This window comes from Epinephelus fuscoguttatus, linkage group LG23 (assembly GCF_011397635.1).
Source record: "Epinephelus fuscoguttatus linkage group LG23, E.fuscoguttatus.final_Chr_v1".
NCBI classification, from domain to species: domain Eukaryota; kingdom Metazoa; phylum Chordata; class Actinopteri; order Perciformes; family Serranidae; genus Epinephelus; species Epinephelus fuscoguttatus.
In genome coordinates this window covers 35,374,383-35,391,483 of record NC_064774.1, presented here as the reverse complement: position 1 = coordinate 35,391,483, position 17,101 = coordinate 35,374,383, and the positions used below count along the sequence as shown (strand labels likewise).

The following is a 17,101-nucleotide window of genomic DNA, read 5'->3' as shown; positions in this document are numbered from 1 at the left end:
GATCATTATTACTGCGATTAGATCATTCTGATTAATGACTGACCATTAAGACGTGTTTCTGATAAATATTTTAATGTGCACAATAATAACCTTTCACATTGTAATCATATTTTTATTTGTTATCTTTTGCATATGTGTGGCTGCTCCGTGTGTGTCTGAGCAGAGTGCACCCGCCTAGAGACCCATATTACCAACTTGTTTAACAGCGAAATACTGCGCCGTTGACTTTAGACCAGGTTTTTGTTGGTCACTGGCGCATTTGCTTTTTACGCCATCTAACTAGCAACGCGCCATGACTGCGCCTGACCACTCCTCATTTTTAGACCAACACACCCAGAGAAGCGCAAGTTCATTTGCTAGTTAGACGACGAGGGCGCAGGGCGTGAAAATGACAACTGCGCCTGCATCTAAATAGCAATGACACTTGCGACATGGATTATGCGCCCTCCGCCGTCTGCTTTAGACCTTCTGAATAGGGCCCTCAGACTGAAACCTTGCCGCAACCCGTTACCGCTAGGGATGCACCGAATGTTCGGTAACTGAATATATTCGGCCGAATATTGCAAAAAAACCCACACATTTGGTATTCAGTGGAATAAGTTAAAAGCAAGGCTGAATAATAGCGGCGTTTTGATAATGCAATCAAACGGCATGCCGTGACGGGCAGAATAAAATGTTGGTAGTGTGGTGATCCGTCCGTCACGGCACTGGCATTTGCGACTAAAATTAGTTTTAAGCGAGCACAATAGGCTTAAATCATTCAGCACGCTGTGCGAGCAGCCTACATATTTCAACCAGCAGCAGAAACGAAAGGTGAATTCCACCGATTGTGGGTTGAGCAGGGGTCACAGACACAGACAGTAACGTTAATGTATTCCTGTCAAATACGGTGGCCATCGGCTTACCGGGCGACGGAGAAGTCGGTTCCAATAATATCCTCTTCTTGGTGTCATGACTGACCAGAAGTACCTGAACAGCTGAGCCAGCCGAACACAGGTATGTGTCAGAGGAGAAACGAGCCTTTCACATTTCTCTCTTTCTGGAAGTACAAACCTCACTGCACTTTAGGGACTGTTCATTACTTATGAAGGCACTGTCAGGGGAGGAGGGTGGCTGGTTGATTTTTATTTTATTTATTTATTTTATTTTGATCCCCCCTATGTTAATCACTTATTGATGCTGCTTTTGAAGTATGAATAAGTCAATAAGTAATTTATTCCATTGAAATATCATTGATGTATTATAGAAAAGTGATTTATCTTTTCATAAATGACAAAAGGCACATCTGCCTCATTTTCGCTGTGGTATCGTGATACTACTCAGAACCATGGTATTTTCATTGGTATCGCACAGTGGGTCCCAATTTTGGTACCGTGACAACACTAATCTGGAGGGGGTGCATCTGCAAAAACTAATGAAAAACTAAACAATGATATTCGGTATTCGGTACTCGGTATTCGGCCAAGCGTTTAATAATATTTGGCTTCGGCTTCGGCCACAAATTTTCATTTCAGTGCATCCCTAGTTACCGCCAGTGCTTTAGATGGTAAAATACTATTCAAGGTCACACATGTCACAGAACCCATCACACTCACCTTTGACAATAAACACACAGAACTCATAAGTTTTCACTTATTCAACTCAGCACTGCATCCGCTCATATTAGGGTTCCCTTGGTTGACCAGACACAATCCCCACATTGACTGGAGATCTGGGAGGATCAAGGGGTGGGGAGAGGACTGTCACAGGTCATGTTGGACAACTGAACCTGGAAAGGTAAACCTTGACAATGAGACTGTTAATGAGCTAACCATCAATCATGTCAAGACTGAGACTGAATCAACCGAACCTGAGTATGACACTGACTTTCCTGACTTATCCAAGGTACCTCCATCTTATCTTGACATCAAAGAGGTCTTTTATAGGACCAGTGCCACATCACTTCCCCTGCATCGGCCATATGACTGTGCCATAGACTTGTTGCCTGGGGCTCCCATTCCAAAGGGCAGACTTTACTCTCTCTCGGGTCCCGAGAGGGAGGCCGTGACTAAATACATTTACTTCTCATTGAAGGCAGGATTGATCCAACCTTCCTCCTCCCTGGCTGGAGCCGGATTCTTCTTCGTGGGGAAAAAAGATGGATCTCTCAGGCCCTGCATCGATTATGCTCCATTGAATGACATCACCGTCAAAAACAGGTACCCCCTCCCACTCACCTCCTCTGCTTTTCAACTTTTACAACATGCCAAAATATTCACCAAGCTAGATCTCCGCAATGCATATCATCTGGTCAGAATCAGGGAGGGGGATGAATGGAAGACAGGTTTTAACACACCTAATGGACATTATGAATATCTTGTCATACCTTTTGGTTTAACCAATGCTCCTGCTGTATTCCAAGCACTGGTTAACGATGTTCTCAGAGAATATCTCAACCAATTTGTGTTTGTCTACTTGGACGACATCCTGATTTTCTCCCTCGATTAAAAGACTCATGTCCAGCATGTCCGGCAAGTTCTCCAGAGGCTTCTGGAGAACCAACTGTTTGTGAAGGCAGAAAAATGCGAATTTCACGCGGACACTGTCTCGTTCCTAGGATTCATCATCTCTGCCAACCAGGTCTGGATGGACCCAAGCAAGGTCAGTGCTGTTGCCAATTGGCCCACTCCTACTAACCGCAAAAAGGTTCAGCAGTTTTTAGGTTTTGTCAACTTTTACTGAAGGTTTATAAGAAACTTCAGTGCCATCGTGTCCCCTTTGCATGCTCTCACCTCTGTGAATGTTCAGTTTGTGTGGAATCCTCAGGCAGATCAAACATTCTAGCGGCTGAAAGAAATGTTCACCTTGGCTCCCATACTTATTGTTCCTGACCCGCATCGACAGTTTGTGGTGGAGGTGGACACCTCGAATGATGGCATTGGAGCCATTCTTTCCCAGAAATCGGCCAAGGACAACAAACTACACCCATGTGCTTTCCTCTCACTGGTAGGAGAGGTTACATGGCAAATAGAAACAGAGGTGAAGCGTGCTAATGGTGTGAGCCCGGCACATAGTGGTTGCCCACAAAACCGGTTGTTTGTCCCTGTGTCCCTCCATTCCCAGGTAATTCACTGGACTTACATGTCAAAGCTCACCTGTCATCCAAGGGTGAAAAGAATAGTGTTTTTCATCAAACAAAGGTTCTGGTGGCCAGCCGTGGAGAAGGAGGTCAAAGAGTACATGGCAGCCTGCCCAGTCTGTGCACGGAACAAAACCTTATCCAGAGTGCAGATGGGTCTGCTGCAACCTCTGCCTGTTCCACGCCGCCCCTGGTCGGATATCTCGATGGACTTCGTCACTGGTCTCCCCTGTTCAAAAAGTAACACCACCGTGCTGACGGTGGTGGACAGGTTTTCTAAAATGGCACACTTTATTGCACTGCCCAAGTTACCCTCTGCCAAGGTAACGGCAGAGGTCATGCTGCACCATGTTTTCAGGCTTCATGGATTTCCAAGAGACATAGTGTCAGATCGTGGATCTCAGTTCATTTCCAGGTTTTGGAAGGAGTTCTGCCATCTCCTTGGTGCTACCGTCAGTCTCTCTTCTGGTTAGCACCCTCAGTCGAACGGTCAGACAGAGAGGCTTAACCAGGAGCTGGAGACCTGCCTGCATTGCACTGCTTGATCTCCCAAAACCAGGCCTCTTGGAGCAAGCACCTCACATAGGTGGAATACGCCCACAACACGCTCCCCATGTCAGCTACAGGTCTCACACCATTCCAGTGTGCGTATGGTTATCAACCTCCGCTGTTCTGTGTACACCGTCAAAAAGCTTTAGGCAGTTTGTAAGAGAGGACGAGGGAAGCAATTCCTCGTTGACTGGGAGGGTTACGGCCCTGAGGAAAGGTCATGGATCCCATCCGGTTTCGTGGTGGATCAGACCTTAATAGATGACTTTTACAGACTCAATCCTCACATACCTGGGCCGTCAGGAGCCGTCCCTAGGGGGAAAACCATGCCTTAGTTTAATTTCATGTTAAGTCTTTCATTGTCATGAGCACTTTTATGTTAAGTTAAAGTCGCTCATGTCTAGTCTCGTCTTACACTTCCTGTTTTATTTTGTACTCACCTTTTCCCTCTCGTTTCAGACCCTGACTGTGATGTGTGATTTTCCCGCCACTGCGATTGTCTCCCCGCTCCCTGATTGGTCTCATCTGTGTTCCCCTTACCTCATGTATAAATAGTCCTTGTCTCTCTTTGTCTTGTGTCAGTTCGTCTTGTTATGTTGATCAGAAAAGTACTGTCTAGCATCCAAGCCATCCATGCGTTTCCAGGTTTTTGTTTCAAGTCTTTGTTTTGTTTGCAAGCATTAGTACAATTGTTTGATCCTCCAAGAGATCATTTTTTGTTAGTAGTTTTATCCTCCTTGTGAGGGCTTTTATTTTGTACTTTTTCTCCTCCATTGAGAGTGCTTTTGTTTTGTCTGTTTTTTCAAGTAAAGATTTTTGTTAAACTTTACTACCATCTCCAGAGTGTGCATTTGAGTCCCAGTCTTTGGTGTCACGTTCTCAACAGATAGTTGATAATGACTAAAATTAGGTGGGGAAAAAAGGCTATCCCCGATAGATATCGACATTGGTTATCAGCCAAATAAGTTGCTATATATCAGCATTGGCACATATCAACAAAAACTCCAATATCATCCAATAATATTTGCCTTTCTTGTTACTTATTCCATCGAGTTTCTTGTAGTGATGCTACTGCCCCACTTCTCACAACATGGTGAATAAAATGTTATTAGCAATAGGAATACCTTCCATCATTATGAAAAATAAACTGGAATTATTCTTAAACTTTGAATCTCTTCTGTTTTTTTTTTTTACTTTCTTTTTTTTTTTTTTTAGCAAAGTGTAATTTATAAGACATTCAGATAGTCTTTCAGCTAAATTGTAACTATGCAATTTGGCAAAATTTTAGGTCCTTTTAATTGTGGATATTTATAACTTCATTGTTAAAAGTTAAACCTAAATAAATTCCACAGGATATCAATATCAATCTGGACTCATTACTAAACATAACGTTCCTCCACATGTTCAGGTTCCAGTGCACGTGTTGCCGACACCAGCGCAAATGGGGCTGACGGTGAAGGGCAGTCATGGCTGAGTGCAGTCTGTTCTGGATTGTCTGGGCAGAGAGTCATTGGCCATATCATCCTGCAAACCTTGACTGCAAATCTGTAGAGGACTGTCTACGGTTCCAAAGTGTTGACAGGATGAGGAAATGGTCTTCTTGGGGTGCCACCTTTTTTGTGGACGCTCACTTCGCGGCCTGTCTCTGACATCCCCCATTATATGGAACTTGGCCTTCAGTTTGCAAATGGTACAAGGCCTCAGTCCAAATAATGCTGCAACTTGGTTTTGCAGAACACCAGCTTGAAGTTGCCCTATTGACATGCCGATTTGTGGAGCAGACACCAACTGACCACTGTAGCAGGGCCCATGCTTACAGGTGCTGACCTGATTGTCAGCACCTGGGGATACCAGAAGCTCAAAACAAGAGTCAATAGCAACAGCAAAAAAAAAAAGCTGTTTGGCATTGGCAGAGAAGATTTGGCAAATCTTTCATGGGCGCAACCCACATACTCAGCTTTGCTGCTCATGCCACAAATGCATGTTCCTTACAAATGTGGCACCATTTAAAAGGGAAATAAACAGGCTTTCCAACAGTATTTATGGTCAAGAAGCAACAAAGAAATAATCTACCAAACACAGATTTCCTTACTTTTTGTGCTTAGTTTATTTGATCAAAACTGCTTAGCTTTACCGTTTGATCTCTGTTTTTCCATGGTGGTTGTCAATGTCAAGGAAGGATCCTTAAACAGCTGAATTTCAAGGAGGCTACGTCATCAAATTCTACTATTGACCAAGTCCTTCCTTCAGAAAATTTTGAAGGATGCATGTGTGTATCCTCAGTGGGCATTAAGTACCCACAATTCTTTGTGTACAATTTGCAAGAATTGAGGGCAGGGTATCTTCAATGATGCACATCTGGACAGGGACGTAGCCATCATTTCAGAATTGAGGAGGACAAATTGTTCAGAGGTCTATTGAGTGATTTCTCATCCTCTCACATTCAATTGCACCTTTCCTTAGCAGCTAAAGAACCACATAACCAACAGCCACAGTACAGCACCAGGGGACCGACTTCAGTTCTTTAACATTATATACTATCAAAATCTTAAGTTTTAGCTGCCAAACTCTGGTTGAGTTGACACAGAATGACCCTCGAGCATCTACAGGGTAAGTAGCCAGATAATTGAGTGCCAAATACCTGCCTGGTTTCTCCCTGTCCCTCTTCTATCTATTGCAATAATATAGATAATAAATGTGCAAAGCATAGTAGTGACATAGCTGTGGAAATTAAGCTCAAAGTCACTTTTATGCTATAGATATTTTTTCTCAGCCAGTTATAATCTCTCCTCACCTGTGAAGACCCTGCATGATCATCCTTGCTACCCTGCTCGGGGTCATCCCTATGTTCCCCAGGTCCTATGTTCCCTGGGTCCTATATTCCCCGGGTCCTATGTTACCCCCTATGTCCTGCAACCAGGGAACATGGTCCCTATTTGTTTATTTGTTTATTTGCACATCTTGTAGTACGATTATACAGTGGTTTCAAAAGAAAACAAACAAATGTGTGCTGGAGAGGTCCAAAACCCAATCGGGCTTATCTAGTGGCCTCACCTGTATTATGCAATTAGGTTATTAGAATATAAAACATAATTTAAAAAAAAGAAACACAACATGAATAAAGTGGACAATTAAAGTAAGTACTAAGTAAAGAACACAGCATATATAAAATGAACAAGTTGCTGAAAACACACAAAAAACACAACATAAATAAATGGGACAAAGTTAAGTTGAAAGTAGAAGAATAAGGTGTCTATCTACTGAGGTACACAACAAAACAATAGTTGAGTGATAGTCCGGGTCAGCAGTTGTTTACACCTCAGCAATGAGTTTGTTTTTTAATCTAGTTTTGAATATAGGGAGGGACGGAGTGCTAGGTGCTAAATTTGAGTTTTTATTCCACAGAGAGACCCCTCTGTATTTAATATTATCTTATATTATGGGGGAACATAGGACCCTGGGAACATAGGACCCGGGGAAGATAGGTACGGTCCCACCCTGCTCTTTCTATTATGGCAATGTGGCAATAAATATTAAAAAAATATGTGCAAAGCAATAGTGAGCACAAGTTCTGCGCAGAAATTAAGAAGGAGTGGGTTTATTCCTAGCATGAAACTAGCTAGCAAGCGATTTCACATAGGTAACAATAACTATAGTATTCTTGGTAACTAGCTTAACTTGATATATTGGCATCTATCAATTAGTCATCATTTAGCAAACATTATCTATATGCATCAGCATTACTCAACTTACACGGTTTGGAAGAAACTGCGCAAAGTTTTTGTTGCTTCCTGCTGGCTGGTTTGCTGAACATGGTTAACACACAGCAGCACCGCCCAGCAGCACACGTCTGTGCAATTGATTCAGATGACAAGACAACAGCATGTGTATGCTGCCTGGCGCTGCCTACTCATGGTGCGTTTAAAGACGGCTCGGAAAAACATGTTACCACATGTTAAAAACGAAAAGTGTGGGGGACAGAGGGCACAGATACGGGAAATGCGAGGGACAGAGGGCTAAGATACGGGAAGTGCGGGGGACATGTCCCACGCGTACCCCACGTCCGCTATGCCCATGCATCCGGGCACTCGCTAGTCTGTTCCAATGTATGTTCACCAAATGCTAGAAAGGAGTCTTGCCTAGTACCTGTAGGACCCTACTTGGAAAGATCTGTCCTACCAAAGAAGCATCCTTGACATCCTCTTTTTACAATATGGAAAACAGTATGGCATGGCACCCACTTCCTGTTCACAAATTCCCGTATTACAGCTAAAGAGTGCACTACAATATGTTTCTGAAAACATTTTAGGCAAGAAATAGAGATATAGAGAACAGACGAACTCTTGGTTTATATTTAATCAAAACTGCTTAGTTTTACTGTTTGATCAGATTTTGGTCTGAGTTTGAGAGTGAGAGAGGGACGGGTCTCTCTCTCTCAATGCACTTCTTTAGTCTTTGTGTCCGTGGTGGTGGGCATACAAAATATTTGTATAATTGCTCGTTCAAGCAACAACCAAAGAGCCTTAGAAAATTTGAGATGAGCAGGAGATCTGGGTGCTGGTAAGATGGAAGAAAGTTTACCACAGTTCATTTCCTACCCACATTATTATGATACAAAGCTAGTTGAAAATTTGCAAAGTTTCCTTTTAAGACCCCAAAGACCGTCTGTGTAATGGTGCATTGCCTATCTGAAAATAAGAGATTTTCCAGGACAAAATCAACACGTGGGAAAATTGCCTTTATTATGAGGGCACTGTTAAGACTCGAGGTGCCCAGAAACCCATTGAACTCACAGCCACAGCCTTGAGCAGTTATTCATTACACCAGGACTGTGCCTTCCCTTACTGGAAAATACACAGAGGGGAATCATCCAACATCTGTGTGGATGTGCATGCATGTGAACTTTTCTCATGAGAAATCACTCAATCAAACCACCACTGACATTTTCAAATTCAATACACTAATCTGGCACTGGAAATATGGGTATTGTGTGGCATACTCTAAATCCAACATGACATATATTTGGTATTTCCATCCCCACATTTGGAGGAGGACAAGCTATACAAGTGGTTACAGCCCATCTCGTTCACACATTACACAAGAAAATACTATTCTGAACCACAAGGATTAACACGACCACATCTCGCCCTCTCCAAATCTGGGCTTCTGCTATTGCGTCTGTTTGAGCGTTACCTCAACGTTGGCAGGAGGTTCAGGTCTGGCCCACGTGCGTCAAATGGACTGTCTCAAGGGTAACATAGGTTTTAAGTTTTCAAGTTATTTACTCCCCCCTACTTAAACCGACTAATTTGTAATCCTACATTTTTCCAAACTGCTGTGGAGCAGAGTTTTTTACTAGAAAGCAATCAGCTGTGGTGAGGCTGGGACTGGGGAGCCAGACACACTGTCTGATACTCACTTACACAAGAGAACTGACTGGGAAATGTGGACTACTCTCAGAAGGTACAATGTTAATGATATTTCAAATTTGATTTTATCAGAAATTACAGAAAAGTTGACTTCCTGTCCTACTTTTTTTACTGTGCTGGCATGATAAGTTCTGCTGATATAATGAAAATAATGTAAACTCATAACATACTTTTTGCTGCTACTTACTGGAGCTGTTGCGTCTCATAGAGGTGGTTCCATTGGTCCCATTGACTCCGTTCTTTTTGGGCTGGTTCTTTGGCTCTGTCTTTTGCTTTGATGCCACCCCACTGGCTCCTGTTCCCTTCTTTCCTTTCAGCTGATTGGAGAAGAACAAGGAAGAGGGAGACTTCAAGAGAGTTCACCTATATATTTAAAAAAAAATAATACACACACATACATACATACATACATACATACATAGATACATACATACATATATATATATATGTATATATATATGTACAGAGACTTGGCCAATAAACCTCAAACGTTGAGGATATATTTTAAAAAGCTGGGTTCAGACTAACCGTCATTTTTCCATTTTTGCCTGTTCAGACAGTCACTATGTCAGATTAGGCAATTGTGAAGTCATAAAATCTTGCTGTGACTTGGCTGACTGACATGATGACTACACATAGGTTCCACGACCAATCATCCCCCGTCACACTACGTGTGTGATGTCACTGGATTATCTTGTCCTATTTTTTATTATTATTACATCATTATTTCAGTCATTGTGGCTGTTCATGTCCCAGCCAAAATGTTATTGTAGTTATGAAAAAACCACGAGATGGCAGGAGCCATGAGAATGATTTTTTTTTTTTTTTAAGAAAATGAAGGGATTCTTGAAAGTTAAATGATAAGGGACTTTTAATTTTAAATGGATTTAGGAAGTGTTGAGTTAAAAATGATGGTGCATTGCATTAAATTTAACAGGGCAGATGGGAGTGGATTAAAAAAAATAGAAAAATATAGAGGGAATGAGAAATAAAGGCCTGTTTCTAATGTAGTCTGTTTCAAGTGACGCTGGTACCCTCTGCAGTTGTGGTGAGTAATGCCTGGTTCACACTACAAAACATTTTTGTCTGTTCTGACAGTCACTATGTCAGATTATGTGATTGTGGAGTCATAAAATTGTGCCGTGACACAAAAGAAACAACAACAACAACAACAAAAAACTGAACAGAAACGTTTCGGCTACACAGCCATCCTCAGTCAGACGACAAGATGGTCCATACCAATCATCCCTGGGTTACTCTTGTCCTATTTTCATTATTGTTACTATTATTCAGTCCCTGTGTCGGTTCATGTGCCAGCCAAAAAGTTATTGTAGTAATGTAAAAAGTACCACCAGATGGCAGGAGCTACACTTGAAGTACCGCATGAAAGCATGCAAGTCACAGAATCCTCCACAAGTTCCTGCAAATGATTCACAATAAAAGCGTAAAAGAAAATGAAGGGATTCTCTCAACTGAAGTGATAGGGGCTTTTAATTTACAGATACAGGAAGTATTGAGTTTGAAATGATGGTGCTATGCATTAACTTTATCAAGGCAAACGGGAGCGGATAAAGGGTAAAACTATAAAAATACAGGGGGAATATTAAATAACATACAGATGACATACAGTTGCCAACGGCAGCAGATCGCACTGTCTTTCTTTTGGTCAAAGTGGCGGCTGTGATGGGAGCAGTTGTAAACAACATAAAGAAAATCAAACATGCTAGACTTTCTGTGTGAACGTCATGAGGCGTCCCAGACGTGGCATTTGTTGTTGTCTACTATGACACACTACTCGAGATGAAACCATGGATTATTGCGTACGACACTCACTGGCCGTGTTTCCCAGATCCAGTTAAGAAGATCTTAGCGCTAAGCTTCTTAATAACACTCATAAGCCTCCCGTGAAAGACAAACGCGTTTCCCAGATTCGCACTTAGCTGAAGAAGATCTTTCACTAAGAAGGGGTTGTAAGATCGAGCTGACCCACTCTTAACAGTCTTCTTAGCGACCAAATGCTCACAGATCCAGCCGCGGCAGGCAAATTAATATTACACTGAGCAAGGATATTAAAACAGTGCATACCGTATATATTTTGATCTATTTTATACTATATACTAACTATATACTATACTAAGATTTGTATTGTTTAGCATTAATTGGTGACAGAAAAGAACGAATTTCATTCTGCAGGGAAACGCGTGTCCTTACTGTGCATATGACAATAGACACCATCTTGAATCTATATGTTTTATGAAGACCCTATGTGCGCTCAAAGCTCCCTATGTGCGCTCAAAGCTGTGGCACACGTTACGCACCGAAATCTGGCAGAAGAAAAATAATAATAAGAAAAATAAGTATAAGTAATAACAAGTGTGTTCCTGTAGGCTATGTGCTTTGCACATCAGGCACACAAATAAAATGAATCATCATGACTATCATTTATCATAATTTGTCCGCACATATCCCACATCTACATGCACATATGAGATAGTTTACCGCACCCAAAAAATACATCAGGGCACAACAGAAACACATCCACCCTCTAAACCTGCAACATTTCACAGATATCAGGCAACTGACAGGTGTAACTGAACTCAGCTGGAACCTCATCAAGGGACGCTCCACCTGCTACTCTATATTAAGGCGTTGCCACATCACACGTGTGAGATACCATAGCTGCTTTACAGCATATTCTCGCCGCAAACCAATAGCATCGCCGTGTATATGTAAATGCATTTGTGCATCATCACTTCAGCCCACTTGACGTGCTGTCAGACAAGGCTGTCCAAATGAAGTACCGGCTGCCCAGTGCTGAGATACAATGCCTCATCAACTCAGTGTCTCCACACATCCGCAGTTGATGAAGTAGCATACAATGGATGGAGTTAACAAATGTTCAATCAATCAATCAATCAATTTTATTTATAAAGCCCAATATCACAAATCACAATTTGCCTCACAGGGCTTTACAGCATACGACATCCCTCTGTCCTTAAGACCCTCACAGCGGATAAGGAAAAACTCCCCAAAAAAACCCCTTTAACGGGGAAAAAAAACGGTAGAAACCTCAGTAAGAGCAACTGAGGAGGGATCCCTCTTCCAGGACGGACAGACGTGCAATAGATGTCGTGTGTTGTGGAAAAGAAGCTCAAACAAGGTCTGAAGGCGCACTGAGCCCTCTACTTCCCAGCGCTCTCAAAGCTGGCGCGTTTCATCTTCAGTATCCCCACATCCAGTGCGCCTTCAGAGCGGGCCTTTAGTGTCTGTGGGCACATCTTGGAAGAGAGACGCACAGGATTAGGACTGCAGTCGGTCAGCAACATTCACTTCCTCCACAGCAATATTATGGCCAAGTGATTCATTTGTTAAATTCATTCGTTAACTTTATTTGTTTTATATTATTTATTAGTGTTATTTGAGCCACTCACAGCCTACTCTCGTTGCCATTTGTTAATTACATAAAGAGGCGCGATGATGCTGCTGTTATTGAGCACAGGCTTTATCTTTATCTCATTAATGTTTCTTATTCAGGTCTCTCTTAGAAAAGAGACCTTAACCTCAATCACTGCGTGATTATATAAAGGTAGAAAAATAAATAAAATACAGAGGAGGAGAATAGCATATGAAACAGCCTTTATTTAATTAAAAACTAAATGAAAACAACGAAATAGGAGTGCTATTCCTGACCAGTGTGTCAAAAGACATGCAGGCCAGGGAAACGAAACAAACAACCCCATGAATCTCTTTATCAATAGCCTATAAAAATGACATGTTTTCTCCTGCGGGACGGGAGAAGACACAAAATCAATGCATCTCTATTATTGTGCGGGCATAAGTTCTCAGAGTTTTGCGGGAGTAGGAGGGAGTGGACATATACACTGCGGGTGCGGGCGGGAGTGTAACACACACGTTGCGGTTGCGGGCGGTAATGTTCAGAAATTCAGCGGGAGCGGGCAGGAGCAGTATGAAGAAAACAGTCCTGCGCAGGGCTCTACCTCAGTTGAAACTTGCCTGAAATTCTGGAGGATGAAAGTGGCTCCGTTTTTTCGTTTTGCCTCTTTGCTCAGACCACAAGGGTGCACGCTCAAAAAAGTGAGATTTTGGGTGTGCTCTTACGGTTACGTAACAATAGGAGGCTATTTGCCTAAGCCCGACCTCTCTACCACCACCCCCCACCCTGCCCCACCCACCACCTGAATCAGCCTGCACCTACCGCCATTACCGACAAGGTGTGTAAAATGTCTAAACGACGCTCCCACATTAATTGCACAATGAACACAAAAGTATTTTCAGCATCCCAGCATCGGTGGACCAAGCAACAAAGGAACAGTGGATACATTTTATCTTCAATAACAATGTTCCCGTGCCTCTTCCTTCCGCCCCTTCACATCTGTGGAAAACATTTTTCGCCTGACAGTTTTTCAAATTTGGGACACTACCAGGCGAATCTGGCCTCAACCCTGCGTTTGGAGAAAGAGGCAATTTGAGACTCACCAGCAGTGCAATCTGTAAGTCTTGCCGCTTTGTGTAACAGTTAACGGTATGTTTTACTGTGTACTTGACCCTGAAATGATGGTAGACAGCAGCTAACTGCTAATTGGGCTAACACTAGATGCTAACGTTATTCACAAGGGACTAGTATAACCTGTCGACCTCATGTGATTTAGAAATGACCCCCATGTCTTTCGTTTTATATCTCCGGGGTGCGTTGTACTGTGGTATGGATGTTTGTAAACAGAGACCATGACAGGGGGACCCCTGCGGAGACCCAGGTTCTCCGGCAGATTCCGACTCTGGTTCAAACATAAAAGAGCGAATTCCATAAACAGTTGCCAGATCAAGCTGTTCATTTGGTGTGTGCGCAATGACGAAGGGATTGTTGTTATTTTGGAGTTGGCCAACTCGTGGATGTATTGGGCCAGCCCCCATTCCGGCCCTGTCCTTCCTGCAGCCAATCAGCGTGCGCCTCATTATCATTATTACAATGAGCATCCGGACCAGTCAAAATCTTGCATGTACTCTCGCGAGAGAAAGTCGCGGTATGGCAGGGGGGCAAAACAAGCTCAATGTTTGAGTTAATTAATTTTAAAAAATAATTTTAAGACAATTAAAGAGAGACAGGATATGTTAAAACACCAGGTGATGACTCCTTGTCCTTTTGCCTGTCTTTAATATTTTGTTTAAATATCATACATTTCCTCATGATTCTTACTCTTATCTTGTTTTCGTCATGAAAATAGGTCATTAACAAATATTTATCATCTTAGTTTTTCATTAGATTTATTAGATCACACATACACATGAGCAGCAGGGAATCAGTGCATTAGGTAGCAGCGCTGTGTGTTACTTATGCGCTGATTAAGTGGTGGGTGATCGATTTGCCTGACATCGATTGATTTAGTTTCAGCATCGTGGTAGTGGACAGCTCCTGTTAAGAGCTTCTTAAAGAGCGATCTTAAGAGTGATCCTAAGAAGGGCATTAAGAACTCATCTGGGAAACACTCTTATTTCCTAACTTCTACCACTCTACCCAACACATTATTATCATTAGCAGTCCTCATTTTTGCTGCATTTAATTGTAGGTCACTGTTTATGTTGGTAGGTAGGAGTTAGCTGACGTTTTTTCTAGCTGTTGTGTCATGTGCATGTGTTAATATTGAGGCCAAGGTGCTACTGACTAGCTAACTGACTGGATGCCCATTAACATTATAACTCCTATTGTGTGTGTGTGTGTGTGTGTGTGCACAGACAGACAGCCTCATCATGGATATAAGATTGTTTTTTTCGAGAAAAAAAAAAAAAAAAGAGCCAGGTTCAGGTAAGAGTGTAAGATCAAATGGTCTATCTGTCTAGAATGATGTTGTAAGTTGGATCAATGTATCAGTTTATCTCTTACTAGATATAAAACGCATTGTTTGGTTATTTGCCTTTTGGTTGACAGTACAAAGAGAGAGGAGCAGAGAAAGGACTTTATTAGTATTTTTGATATTTTTGGTACTCACTGTAGGGGGCTGGTTTACTCCAGAAACATATGTACATACTGTTTATGTGTATGTTGAGGAGCTGCTGTATCAAAATGAGTTGTCTTCCCCCAGAAATTAGGGTTATGATATGTTTCTGTTATGATTCCAATCCATTCCTCTTTTGCTGTGGCTCAGCATTTAAATAACCTTTATCAGATTTGATGGTTTAGTCACAGACTTTCCCAAAAAAGTGTTGTGCTTTTCTTTCACAAATGTGGGAATGAAATTGCGTTAAAATGTACAAAACAGTGAAATTTATCTTGCCTGGCCGGGCAGCTCTCTGGGTGCTCAGCACCCCTAAACCTCTGATCCTAGAATCGCCCCTGGTCTGGCATAAGGTTACATCAAGCTATTATAATGTATAATAAAAGTTAATTTAGCAGTAAATTATATTTTCAGTTCTTCCTTCTCTTAAAAATGTGGGATGGATTCCTTAAGTGGCAGTAATTGATTTTTTAATCATCAATTAGCAAGTAACTGCCTATTTACACATCATGCAGAGACAGAGTAACATTAGCATTCTTTTGGAATTGTGTTTGTGACCACCTGATGAATGTAGGGCTGATATTTTAGTCTACTATTCATAAAAATTGTTTTTTTGGAGGGGCTGTGCAACATGTGGTTTAATTTTTTAAGCACTGGGGAGGGACTTGTGTTGTTTTATTTTGGCTTAGGTGAGGAACATACAACTTTAAAAGGTTGTATTTTGTATTGATTTAAAATGCCCTCTGAATGCCTTTTTTTTTTTTTTTTTTTTTTTAAATTGCAACGGCTACACCATTTATCTAACCAGAAACTGTAAAAACCAAAATTATGGTTGGATTTCCAAATTTCAGACAGTCCTTGACCACACCATGTACGATGAATGCTTCCATCAGGGAACATAACCAATTCTGAGCTTAAAATAGTGATATTTCAATAAAATCACTTCACTCTGTTGTCTGTGTCTGTTGTACACCTTGTTGGATGAAAATCCACTTCTTACAGTGGAGCGGTACTTTGGGGTCATAGAGGGGATGTTAACACTCTTTGGATATGCTACACACAGCGCACACAACAAAGAGGTGGCAGGGAGGAGGCGGAGCTCCACACAATAATATGTGGTGTGTGTGTGTGTGTCTGTGTATGCATATAGAAATGTAGGGCTAGAAAATACAAATTACACACACAGCTGATGCTAATTTGAAAAGAGAGGGAGGAAATTCTTTCTCAGTGTGGGGCAACCACACACCAACAATCCAAACAGACACGCTCTATGTATATTGTATACTCATTCTGTACATTTACTACACACACAAATAGGAAGAAACAAAGATCTTAGTTTTCCTATTTTTCCACATTTTTCCTATAACAATGGATACAGCCTTTCATTCAATTCAGTTTGTTGAATCCAAGAGAACGTTTGTGCCAAATTAAAAGAAAATCCCCCAAGGTGTACTTTAGATTTTGTGTTCACAAGAATGGGATGGACAGACGGACAGACAGACAGACAACGTGAAAACACAATGCCTCAGGCTACGGCTATTCAGTCCAGAGGTATAAAAATGTCTGACAGTGTCTCATCCTGTAAATATAGTGTATAACAGCTCCTTTCAGTTTTTCTTCAAAGTTAGGCTTTATGATGTTAAAACAACACATTGTCACTCCGACCTCGTCACATATCAACATTTGGTCATGGATTTTCCACATCTACATATGATGTGCAAGGTACCCTGAGTGTATTGGTTGTTGACATCCCAGGATGCCGTGTCAACTTGTAACAGTCGAACTATGAAATGTGCCTTTAACATGGTGTATACTGTGTCGCCTAGCAGCAACGTCATCAAGCAGCACCTGTTACGATTTGAGCCTGTTGAGAGCGCACCCAACGCTGGTCGGACGTATACTTATGTGCTCCTGCTTTTTCTTTTATCTCTCAACACAACGGTGATGGTTATAAGTAAGTGTGGTGACTATTCTGTTCATGTATGAAAATATAG

At 41.8% G+C, this 17,101-nt stretch overlaps 1 protein-coding gene across 1 annotated transcript in view; it reads right to left on the bottom strand.

Annotated features, from left to right (window-relative positions):
* The window catches only part of afap1 (actin filament associated protein 1), a 263,294-nt gene that overhangs the window by 12,679 nt on the left and 233,514 nt on the right, over positions 1-17,101 (bottom strand). Inside the window, exon 16 of the mRNA XM_049568925.1 lies at positions 9,284-9,413. Coding sequence (XP_049424882.1) covers positions 9,284-9,413 — 130 coding nt within the window. The remainder of the gene's footprint in view (positions 1-9,283; positions 9,414-17,101) is intronic.